The sequence below is a fragment of the Pinus tabuliformis genome, chromosome X, assembly GCF_031772625.1.
Source record: "Pinus tabuliformis cultivar Carrire ecotype Pingquan chromosome X, CPIR1, whole genome shotgun sequence".
In the NCBI taxonomy this organism is placed as follows: domain Eukaryota; kingdom Viridiplantae; phylum Streptophyta; class Pinopsida; order Pinales; family Pinaceae; genus Pinus; species Pinus tabuliformis.
Window position 1 is genome coordinate 454,879,332 of NC_142308.1, and position 12,886 is coordinate 454,892,217.

The 12,886-nt window shown below is 36.0% G+C and overlaps 1 protein-coding gene across 2 annotated transcripts in view; it reads left to right on the forward strand.

Moving 5' to 3' along the window:
* Positions 1-12,585, forward strand: part of LOC149140557 (oxysterol-binding protein-related protein 1C-like) — a 64,348-nt gene extending 51,763 nt beyond the window's left edge. For both annotated transcript variants that reach the window (XM_089447275.1, XM_089447274.1), the window contains 6 exons: positions 10,026-10,181; positions 10,675-10,842; positions 10,924-11,064; positions 11,275-11,505; positions 11,609-11,722; positions 11,811-12,585. In XM_089447275.1, the coding sequence (XP_089303401.1) occupies positions 10,026-10,181; positions 10,675-10,842; positions 10,924-11,064; positions 11,275-11,505; positions 11,609-11,722; positions 11,811-11,978 (978 nt within the window). In that variant the 3' untranslated portion in view covers positions 11,979-12,585. The remainder of the gene's footprint in view (positions 1-10,025; positions 10,182-10,674; positions 10,843-10,923; positions 11,065-11,274; positions 11,506-11,608; positions 11,723-11,810) is intronic.
* Positions 12,586-12,886: the final 301 nt, after the last annotated feature.

A 12,886-nucleotide genomic window follows, 5' to 3' on the forward strand; every position in this document is an offset into this window, starting at 1 on the left:
AAGAACGCAGTCAAACAAAGTCAAAGTAGACTTGGTCAATGCTGGTCAAAGTCTCCCAAATACAGAAAGTCAACGCAGGTCAGATCAGTCCTCCACAAAGTCGCACATGTGAGATGAATAGGTTGCCCTGCAATCTGTATGAACCAATCAATGTAGGAGAGAGAAGGAATGATGTTTTGTGATTCGTGAATGTGCCAAATGAGGTTGGAGGTCTCTTCAAAATCATATTTCTCCTTGTCCGATTTCAGTGAGCCTTAGGTCAATTTTGGACCTCTCGGAAAGAGGAATTCAATCCAATAATCATCTTCTTCAAACGAACTACCCAAAGTGGAATTTGGCCCTAGTTTCACATTTTAACAAAGCCAAGTTGGGATTAAACAATATATGCAGTACAATCTAAAACGTTTGGGAGTATCTTGTATGAATGCTGCTCTTGATAATTTCATTAATATCCTATTTTAGTGGTAGAAGATGGGGGACATCTAATGAGATCATATACAAGGGAGGCAGACAATAGAAATGTCATCTATCTCCAAAAATTGTGGTCGCCTCCAAAAACCTACTTCACTATCTCCCTGATTGGTTTGAGGATGTTAACCTCTTATAGGAGTAGAGTGCTAAGAAATGGGATCTTTACTATCCTGGGTATTTACAATCTGCCAACACTTGTGGATGCAAGTAACAAAACCTAAAGGTGGTTTGAAGTCGAAGGTGATAAGCACCATATTCATTGTTCCAATACTGAAAATAAAATGAAGCAACACATTCATTGTTTCAGTACTGAAAATGAAATAAAGCACCATATTTGTTGTTCCAGTACTGAAAATGAATTGATTACTACAATCATGGAAATAGCCAAAACAAAAATAGAAATTATGAGCCAAAGGAAATAAAAAGAGTAGGGCCTAATGCACGACGAAAGGTGGATTGGAGTTAAAAATTTGAATAACTATGAAAGATTACTCCTCATTATACTAGAAAGGGGTAATAATTTTGATTGATAATCAATTGATGATTACAAGGTGGGAAACCCCTATTTATAAAAGATGGACTAAAGCCCTAACATGTGGCCCAAGTTACCTTTATGGTTTATGGTTAGATATTTAATCATAATCACACTAATTATCTATTTGAAGCATTATTTAACATAAGTGGCCGTATAAAAAAATGTCAAAGGAATAAAGATTATTCCAAACCTAGGAACCTATGAGAAAACTTGATCATGTACATAAATCTATTGGATAATAAAAATGTTTTGTTTAGGTACACAACATATCCTTCCCCTTGAGAAGATGTGGCCCCCATGCTTGAGGTCCAAATGGTACCTTGACCATGTGGCCTCTTCAGCCTATGCTTCTTCAACCTTTTCTTGAATATGATTATATGCATGCACTCATATGGATAGAATAATTGAGAGTAGTCATCTTTTATGAACTCAATGAACTCATTCATTATACTCTACTAAAAGTACTCAATATGGTCATAAGGCTCCAAGGATGGCTTAACCAAGATGTTGTGTATCATGTAATTGGAAATGTGATCCATGTAGATGTAATCTTGTCATGTTGGACATATCAATTTTTTTTGTTGATTTGGCCCACGAGGGATTTGAACCACTTTAACTTTGTCCATAAATTTCTTTGCCCTGGTTACTAGCCCCAAGCTAACCCTAGTTTGAATTTAGCTTCAACTTGGGGCTTCTTGAGGATTTCATGTATCAAGATTTTATTGGAATACATTGTTGGAAATCCTTTCTCTTTAGCTTGAAATTTGGCCATCCCAACTATGAACTCACTAATCACACCCTAGGTCTCGTGTTGCATTCAATTGGGTTTTCTTTAAGGAAAGTGTATTTCTTCCTCTTGGAGCCTTGAGCCTAAATTGTGTCTTTCCATTGAAGACCTCTTGTGTCACCTTGCCCCTTGAACCTTAGAATACCTATTAGGTGACCCTTTCATATACCAGGACTCCTCCCATTGGTGAAAGTCCATAAAGAGTAGGGGGTTTTAGCTATGGTGACAGTGGGCCATCACCCCATTGTTGTCTCTTGGTCTAGTATTAGCCTTGTAGGATGCCCCTCTCCAAGGCTTGCTAGATTTTGTAGCAACAAGCACCAAACCCTCTATATACCTTGATGTTAGTGGCATTGATTATTGAACTCCTCTATCATGACCCTATTAAAAATGTACTCATCACTCAAACAAAATCTTGACTTGACATGTTAATCCTTTTCTATCTTATTTTAATGCTTAGAGGGTGCTATTGATGATGAAGATCCCAATATAGGAAATGATTTTGATGATATGTAGGTATTTGTTGTAGCATGAATTTTTTTGGATGATAGAGGCCATCTAGGGCTTATTTGTTGATGTATTTTCAGTTTAGAGATGGATTGCACTCAATGCTATTTTGGCTATGTGCACCCTTACATGCTATATAAATGAGAACTTTTGCTTATTTTTGTATAAATGGTTTGGATTCATATGGATGCACATGAACATATATGTTTTTCTTTAAAATTTGAATATTTTATGTGGTTTTGGTTGATTAGTTTTTTGGTCTGGTTTTTTTACCAGTTTCAGTCTGGTTTTGACTGTTTCCTAGTTTCAAGGGTCTACCAATTTGATCAACAGTTTGGTTTTGATAACATTGCTTCCTAGTAGCGCCCTTTCTACAGCCTAAGGCCTCTGAGGAGGTCCCATTGGATTAGAGTGAAGACTAACCTCCCAAGTGAAGTATGGGAACAAGGATACAATTATCTTTTAAAGGGTACTAGCTATCAACGGTGTAATTTTAATTAATTCATATTTTTTACTCAAAATATAAAAGTGGTGCTACTAGTAGCATCACTTTTCAATTTTGGGGTCAAACAAGTCACAATCTTAAGCACCCTATAATAAAGGGTGCTAATGGTAATGCCACCATTGGATTTGGGGTAAAAATAGCCACTAAATGTGACCTTTTGAAAAAATGAGAACTCGATAATGTTCTCATTAAATTGTTAACTTTACGACATTCGATCCATTCTCTCATACCTCAAGAACCTCCAATGGATAGAGAAGCTCATTCTCAACAAAAATAGGCTCAATGGTTTGATCACTTTGTCACTAGGAAATCTCCACCCATGGCATTAAGGAATCAAAGGAACATAAAGTTGTTATTATATAGGTTGTTCACATATACACCTATCATAATTAATATGGGCATTGAATATTGTATTTCTTAGATCAGTCAATTATCTTGTTTTCCTAATGATCCATATTAATATGCCCATAACATTAAAATGAAAGCACAAGATTGCTAGTGGTTCGAGTACCTATTGATAGATGACCCACCTACCTTCAAGAAGAATGCCATATGGGAGAAAGATATGACCAGAGCAATGGGTGGAGAAATCTACCATAATGCTATGCGCTGACGATCATGGGGCTGCTGGCCAGTGGACTGTTAGAAGAAAATACTTTTTTTCTTCTAGGCATTACCCACTTTTGGTGGATAACAACGCCCTCAAAAGGTAAAATTGAGGTTAGAGAGGCCCTTCTTGTTATTGTAAAGGCCATAACCTTGGATTTGCATGGAGAAACCATCGATTGTTGATGTCACAAAATCAATCAAGGGCTTCTAGTGGTTGTTGTAATCCCTGTGTTGAAGGAGTCAATAGGACCACATCCTTTGTGAATAAGAAGAGTGAAATTGGGGCCTAGTGAAGAAGGCAACCATCATCTACATGTGTGTTCTTCCTAAGGAAGTGTTCAAGCTCATTGATGCAAACCCCACAAATTGTGGGGGAGAGGAGGTGCCCTTGTTTTATACCACCAATATTAGGTATGTCCTCAAAGGTCCTATGGTGCTATATGGATGTGGCCAACATGTGTCTCATAAAGTGTTATAGTTGCTGAAATAAGGCTAGAACATTAAGAACTCAAAGCCTCTTGAAGAGTCAATGCTTAGGAATAAAGGTCTTCTCTTATTTTGACGAGCATAATAGAAGTTGGCATTATACTCACAATGACAATTGTGAGCCTTTTACAAAACTATGGAGCAATTACATATAATCTCTATTGTCTTCCTCTCACTTATTATTACTTTTAAGGACTTCATAATTTTGTTTATATTACTTATCCATCTGCAAATCGCTACGAACTTTAACAAATAAACTCATAATTTAATATCAAAACTTCTTGTTGATAGTTCCAATAACTTTTGACAACAAATACTTAGTAGGTGTTATACAATTTTTTTGGGGTTCAACTAGTTGAATTCATTAACGTTCAATATCTACTAAAAGTTTCCGATTGGCCAATGTCAAACATTCACTTTATAACTAATATGGATGAATATAAACTAATTTTGTTTTTCTCTTATAGATTTTGATCAATTACTCACAAGGTCCCTTTAGTGATACCTTCATTAATGATTGTGTCTTAGTAGGGAGGAATTGATGAGACTTCATCTAATGAACACATATTTTATTTATAGGTTTCAATTTTGTACTTTATCCCAATCTCTTATAGGTGACAGTCTAAATTGATCACTCACCCACTTTATTGTATTTTATTAGGGATATGATCAAACTTTATCAATCTCCCACATTTTGTACTCTCTCTCTCGATATATATTTATTAATGAAAATGATTATATGATTATGCGTACATCTTTGACAATCTCATCTCTAATACTTTCATACTTTCTCTCTTATGTTCTCTTATGTTTGAGTATTCACATTGTTGGTACGATGCTCATATCAATCGAATAAAGGTCCAATGGAAGCATTATGGATTGAGTGATGCAACCTAGGATTTATGGTGTTCTACGATGGAGGAATGTACGTCTCTATTTAGATTTTGAGGCCGCATCAATGACGATACTATACCAAGGGGGAAGGGAATGTAATACCCTATTTTTGACCCATGCATTTTACATAATGTTTTTCTTGGATGTTAGGCCATGTGGAGTCGTGGACTACACATAGAAATGCCCATGATGTATATTTGTACATACTCAGTACAGTTTCCTAGTGAAATTCTAAGACTAAGGTTCCACCATAGAATGATTATATACTTGTTGTTGTTTATAATATATATTGCAAGCGTGGACTCAAAATGAGGAGGTTATGATGCAAAGGGAAGAAGGGAGGATAAATGGGAAAGTTGACATGCTAAGCGATAAGCTAGGAACTTGCCATCCATGATTTGTATGTGGCTAGACTAGAAGTACCTAAAGAAACACATTGACAACACATTCCCCATGCATAGTTTTATATGTGTGTGTGAATATTCCATTTTTGTCTATTTGAAGGTTCATCTTCCATTTTCCTACATTGCTTGTGGTTGTGATTTTCCGTTGAAATATACAACTACTATGCCGTTTGTGATCTTTAACAATGCCTTTTTACATAGATGAATTTTGACTGAAGTTGGATAGGTACTGTTCCCATTGGTTGGGAAAACCTATATCCATTGTTTCCTGCTCCCATTGGTTGGGAAAACCTATACCCATTGTTTCCTCACTTCTAAGAGCTTTAGAGTGTTGAAAATGTGTAATCTTCACTTTCAGCCATGATCAACCTTATATTGTAATCATTTTTGTATTTCTAGGTTTGGTTAAGGCAAAACTTATACATGTAGGATCATAACCCCTCTTGGGGAAAGTGCCCTACTCTTAAGTTGTGTAAATACATAGCAGTCAACTATAATTATAGTTCAAGTGATTCTTGTTCATATTTTACCAAGTGATTTTCCAAAGGGCACCCTCAAGTGTTTTGCTCTCTTTTGTTCATGAGTTTCCTTCTCTTTGTAGTGCACTTGTACTTGTCCTTTATCTCTCTTTAGGGTTGCATCCCTCTTCAGTAATTTCCCTTCAAAAATTTGGCTTCCCTATTGCCTTTTTTTTCTTTTTTGCAAAATTAGGGTTTTTGTTTGTTACATTTGATTCTCTTTATCTCTTGTGAATCTCAACATGGTATAAGAGAAAGTGTGAACCTCACTTGATTAAGATCTACAACAATTGCACAAACATAGCGTTTCCTCAAGAGCTCACTTTACCTATCAATCTCAAGATTGTTAGCCTATGGCATTGCTTAAGGCTTCCTTGTAATTATGAAACTAGGGCTTTTGGATCATCTCTTTTTTGGGTTTTCCTAGGGCTTAAACTCTCCTTTGAGGCTTGTGCATTTTTTCTAGGGTTTCCTATCATTTAAACCCTCCTTTAAGGAAATTGCACTTTTTCTAGGCTTTTAAGGGTTTTTTTCCTAAGGTTTTAACTACTCCTTTAATGCTAAGCTTTTATTCTTTCCTTTTGTCTGCGGTAATGAGGGGCACAATGTAGATTTTTTTTGAAAGAAATAGTTACTTGTAATTCTCTTGGGCCTATTAAGGTGAACTTTTGAAGACTTTATGAAGGCTTCTTGGCTGCATTGTTATCAATCAGCTCATCTTACAATGCACATCTAGTTTTTCACTTTGCACATGGGCCATTCCTCTTCGATTATCAATAGAATGGAGAGAAAGTGATCATTGGTGATATTGATGGAGTTCCTACTCATGGTCCATCGAGATATTTTCCACTACTTATTGCAAATTATTTGCCTACAGATGATGCTCAATATGCTTCATTGAATCAATTTGCTTCACATTATAATGTTGATCCTCTTCTTGATCCTACAAGTGTTTTCTCAATTGCATCATCTACAACAATTGCACAAACATTTGTTGATGGTAAGGTCCTCATTAATGACTCCCTGGAATCCCATTCTATAGATCTCTCTTTCTTTTATATCTTTGCCAAAGGCCATCTTCACCAACTTATGGAAACGTACTAGTGTGGCGATTGTGGCATTCAGGGGAGATAATATGTAATGTCTTCTCTATGTGGCACCTATTCGACATTAAGGGGGGATGTGAATCTTGTACTGTAATGCCTTCTCTATGAGGCCTCCCGTTGAGATGAAGGAGGGATGTCGAAAATAGGTTTCTTCATTTTCAGTGACAATGAACTTTATATTGAGTTTGGTATTTATACATCCACTCTTCTTTGTATTTCAACAATGATTAACCTTATATTGCGTTGGGTATTTAATAATTTATACGCACACTCTCATTTGTATTTTGGCCATGTGATTGACTTTATATTGAGTATTGATACTCATTCTCATTAGTATTTTGTCCTCGACCCTGTATTGAGTTGGGCATCTATACACCCATTCTCATTTGTATTTCTGCCCTAGCCAAGCTTATATTAAATTGGATATCTACACACCCTCTTTCACATGTATTCATAAAAAATTTTCCTTGGCCCTTTGTTCAACATAAGGGTGGATGTTGAAAATGTTGTAACCTTCACTATCAGCCACAATTAACCTTATATTGTCAATCATTGTTATATTTCTAGGTTTGGCTAAGATTGACCTTGTACATGTAGGTGCATGACCCCTCTTGGGAAATCACCCTTTATAATTCAAGTGTTTCTTATTCATCTTTTATCGAAGGGAGTTGCTTAAGGGCACTCTAAAGTGTTGTACTTTGTTTTGTTCTCTTTATAGTGCACTTGTACTTGGGATATTTCTCTCTCTAGGGTTGTGCCCCACTTGGTTGATTTTTCTTCAAGTGTTGGGCTCCTCTAGTGTTGGTTTATATTCTCTTTATTGGGAAATCAAATGTTGTTCGGGAGCTTTTGAGCATATTTTGTCATTCTAGATGCACATTTCAATGTTATAGGAGCCAGTATATGTATCGGTGTCTATAAGACACTGCATGTTCGTTGCGGAGCATCCCAATGCTCCTTGACACACGGGGCATCGTATAGATCCCATAAAAAAATACTAGAGAGAATTGAGATGTATGAGAGCAATTTCATTGTTACAAAGAGAATTGACACCCATGCTTTTAGATCTTGACCCTTTGGGAAGAAATCTATATAAACCATTAGTTGTGTATGTTGACTGCCAATAGCAATTCCATCTATCCACAAGAGGGTTGAATTTTTGTGTGGAGGTGATGATTTTTGTATATTGAACTTGTTTTTATGGATGATAGAAATGTAGAAGGTGCTAAAGTTACAATGATTTAGCAGAGCTTTGATTTTGCTAATCATGAATATGCCTTGTATCAGAGGTATTTCTATTATTCTTCCTATATGATGTATCTTGTGTGTTTGGATTGAATCTTTTTTCTTCCTATAGTGAATAGTTGTGTATGCTCCTCTTATTAGTAGTGTTATATGACATTTTATATCAAGCCATGATAACCTCGTGGTTGTAGGTAATGTTGCGTTTGAACTTTGTCAAAGATTGCTCATAATATCTATTTGCTGCTCATATTGAAATGGAAGGTGGGGAGTGTGATGGGCCATCAAATTTAATTGCATTGAAAAGTTAAATAAATTGGATATAAAATATGTATATGCATTTAGATTCTATAAAAGTCTGGTATGTGAGCTGTTCAGAGCTCAACTTGGAGTTACAGTAGAAATTTTGTTCGAGTTGGTGTCCTGCTGACCAAGGAAAGCAGTGAGGTACATCTCATCTTAAAAAGATGAACAGAAAAAATATTATAGGATTCATGTGAGAGAACAAAAATGAAGAGAAAGAGAAAGAATAGGCGAACATCTTCTGCAGTTTTGTGGTTGCTAACAACAATTGCAGATTGTTCTTGTAAATTTTAGCTGCTCAATGACAAACAGTTCAATCAACTATAGAATCATGAATTTAATGTATTGATACATTTCCCATAATTCTTGTTAAGATGATTGATATATAGATGTACAAGAAAAGCGGAAGAGAAAAGTGCATGAAGGGAAAATGATAGTTACAACTCACAGATATCTGAAAACACCCAAAAACACACCTCCACTTACTATGCCCTGCACAACCTTTTTGGGGAAAATTATGGGTGTGTTTGGTGGCTGTTCTCTTAGGATTGCACTGCTGTTTATATGTTCTTACCTTCCCCTTCAATTTTTAGATTTTAAACATGTTACTTCTTTCTGTTTCTATTTAAGGTCTTTATAAATGAGTTTATACTTGTGTCTACTGGAATATATGTATCAGTATCCTAACCTCATATTTTATTTTATAGAGCTGTATTTTGGTTTCTTACTTTTCAGATTTTATGTTGATCTGATCAAACTTATCTTTTTGCAGCTGGTTGTTGAGTTATTTGTATATCTTTATTGGGGTGAAAGTTCAACTGCTAAATTACATATTCTTTTTAAAATCTTGATATTCTGCAACTTTTTGTTACAGGAGGGTATCTAATCCTGCTAAACTCCACAAATTTAGTGTTTACTGCATCCTTGGTGCAAGGATTCAACTCTTTTGTGCTTTTTGACTTTACAGATTTATATTTGTTCTTTTCTTAACACTATTCTGATATAATTTGGGTGGAGATCATATCTTCTGTGATGAAATCCTTGTCTTTAGGCACAAACTTTTTGAGGAACCATGTTTCAGACATGATGCAGTTTGATTATTGCCTGTAGTTGAGATGATTACGATGTGAGTTCTTCAGAAGATTCTTTTCCGAGAAAAGGAAAAGTTTAAAACTGCCATTTTTTCCAAAGATAAGGGAGTTGCAGGAGTGATTAAAAGAATATGGATTTAAAATAAGGAATATGTCACACGGTGTTAGTATTCCACATCAGTTAATTAATTTCATGTGAGGCAGTCATGGAACTAATCAAGGAATTCCTATATACCTCCATCCCAGTCCATTTTTTACTTTCAGTTGCCTTCTTTACAGGCTCTTCTGCTAGCAACCTTAAAATTTTGAGTTTACAGACGATGAAATGCAATGGCTTAATAATACCAAAATTGATGTCAGGAATTGTTGTCGTGTTGACAAATCAAGTATTTTCTGTCAGGGACAACTGATTTGCAATGGCTTGTCAAAATGAAGAAGAGACTTCTGAATTTAGCACTCAAAGAGACTCAACTGAAACAGTTGTACGTTGCAGCTTAATGATGTAATCTATTGAACCTGAAATATTTTTTTTTGCTGATTGATACTCTGTACTGTTCTGTGCTTCAGGGGAACGGCTTAATGCGGATATTAAATGTGGCAGCATTTGCAGTTTCTGGATATGCTTCATCTGAAGGTCGACATTGTAAACCTTTCAATCCTCTTTTAGGTGAAACATATGAGGCTGATTTTCCAGATAAAGGTCTCCGTTTCTTTGCTGAGAAGGTAAGTGTTTGCTTATGTTAAGATGTATTTTTGGTATATATGGTAAACCTGATGAGACAAATCTGTTCTTAGAATTTGTATGAAAGGTCTTTTCTTACCCTGCATATTGCACCGTGTGAAATGTTTCTTGACATTTGATGGTCGACGTAAGAAAATCCTGCTCACTATGTACTAATAGTTGGTGATTACTAAAGTTCTTATTTACTTTGCAGCATATAAAATGACGAGGATTTGAACAGATAACCCCTAATGATCATTTTGATTGCCCTAGTTTTCTGTATTATCTTGCTGTCTCAAAGAATAATTACCCGCATTTGACTACCGGGCATTTGTCATTTTGTTCTTAATATGTACAGATTGCTAAGAGATATTATCTATGGTATCAGCTACAATTATATACTTTTATTGATTCTGTTGACCTTGTTAAATGCGATTATAATATCTGAATCTTTGCTTACATCATCTCTAAAAGCTTCTAATTTGCATTATGCAGGTCAGCCATCATCCCATGCTGATTGCCTGCCATTGTGAAGGTAGAGGATGGAAATTTTGGGGAGACAGTAACCTAAAGAGCAAATTTTGGGGTCGCTCTATCCAACTTGACCCTGTAGGGATTCTAGCACTAGAGTTTGATGACGGCGAGGTGTTTCAATGGAGTAAGGTAAATGGTGCTGGTATAACATATGACTCTGTAATCTGTCTGGTCATTTTAACAACTGATCCTAGGATTATTTGGTTGCAGGTTACTACATCTATTTATAACCTCATTCTGGGGAAAATATACTGTGATCACTATGGGACAATGCGTATACAGGGGGATCGTGAATACTCGTGTAGGCTAAAGTTTAAGGAGCAATCCATAATTGACCGAAACCCTCATCAGGTAATTTCCAGTAATCTAGGTGTTTTAGTGTTTCTTAAGTAATTGGTTCTCTGTTGGGCATCAAATGTCTTTGCTGAACTAGCATTTCTTTCATTCTTGTTGACAAGATTTGACTATAATACGATTCACTGTCAAAGATGTAGCTAGACATCCGGGTTTGCCAAATTTTCAGTAGTTCTGATAGAAACTTGTGATGACATTGTTCTATAGGTACAAGGGTTTGTACAGGATAAGAGTGGGAATAAAGTAGCCACATTATTAGGGAAGTGGGATGAAAGCATTTATTACGTCCTTGGTGATATTGCCACAAAACCCAAGGGCTATGATCCAATGTCTGAGGCTTGCTTATTATGGAAAAAAAGTAAACGTGCGAAGAATCCCACAAGATACAACTTAACTTCTTTCGCAATAACTCTCAATGAACTAACTCCAGGACTCAAGGTAAAATTCAATGTTAATTAAGCAAGCTTGCTTTGACTGTTCTTCATGTTTTCTCCCCTCATTGGAATCTTATGATCAAATATTCCTCCTTTTTATAAACAAGGAAAAGCTCCCCCCAACTGATTCAAGGCTGAGGCCAGATCAACGGCATTTAGAAAATGGAGAGTATGAGTTGGCGAATGCAGAGAAGTTGAGGTTGGAGCAGAGGCAGCGACAGGTATGTTGTTTATTTCGCAACCGCCTCAGATGAAACAAATTAAAGCCCAATCTAGTCTATCTCATAATGTGCTTTCTATAATTTGCAGTCAAGGAAATTACAAGAAAGTGGGTGGCAGCCACGATGGTTTCGCAAAGAGAAGGACGAGGACACATACAAATATATTGGCGGATACTGGGAAGCAAGAGAACTGGGTAAATGGGATAATTGTCCAAACATATTTGGTCAGACATCCCTAGAAATTTCTTCTGATTAAGAGTGTCACATTTTTTAGTATATGTTCACCTTTCGCCAAGATTTCAGGTAACAATGCTCATAATCGAGCATTTTGTTATCTCACGTACCCGCGGTTGTTACTTCGAATCACTTGAGAGAGTACTTAGTAGTTCAGGGCTCAGGCCACATTTGGTATCACTGGGGTTATTACAAGTAGGCATGGCTTATTGCTTATTAATTTTCTTATGGTTCTTCATATATTCTCTTCTTCTGATATCAAGTTGCCTCTTAGCTTTGATATGAACAACAAACCGTGTGTGGAACATGGTCTTGTTGATTTTATATCTGGTTTGGGGGAATTCATTCTATTTTTTCCTTGTACATGAAGTTACACTTACAAATTTCAGTATGTCTTCCAACTTGGCTAGACATTTTTCTAGAACGGCAGACACCTACAGTGCTATACTTGATCCGGGAAGAAAATGTCACCAACTACAAATTATATTCAATAATTTGTTCGAAATTCCAACTGTAGATTGGATGATATAGCTTGGAGGTTATCTGAATATGGTCCAATTAGTTGATGTTTTTTGCATGCACTTTGCAGCACTGAATACAAATAGAAGATAATGTGGAGCTTATCTGAATATGGTCCAATGGTTCGAAGTTTTCCGCATGCAAACTTTGCAGCGCTGAATACAAATAGAAGATGGTTTTGCTGTTTTTCTTGGTTTGTTACGTTTTCTATTTACATATGACAAGGATACTAGTCGAAAATTATTACAGAATTATATAACAATGAAACAGTTGTGGGGGTCTTTAAATAGAGATATGGGTACGGTATGTTTGAATACCTTTGATTCATAGAGTTCCTTCGAAATTGAATTCTCCTTTCCATCTATTAGATTGTAAATAGGTCACCTACTGTCATCCCTTTTCTTTGGTTCA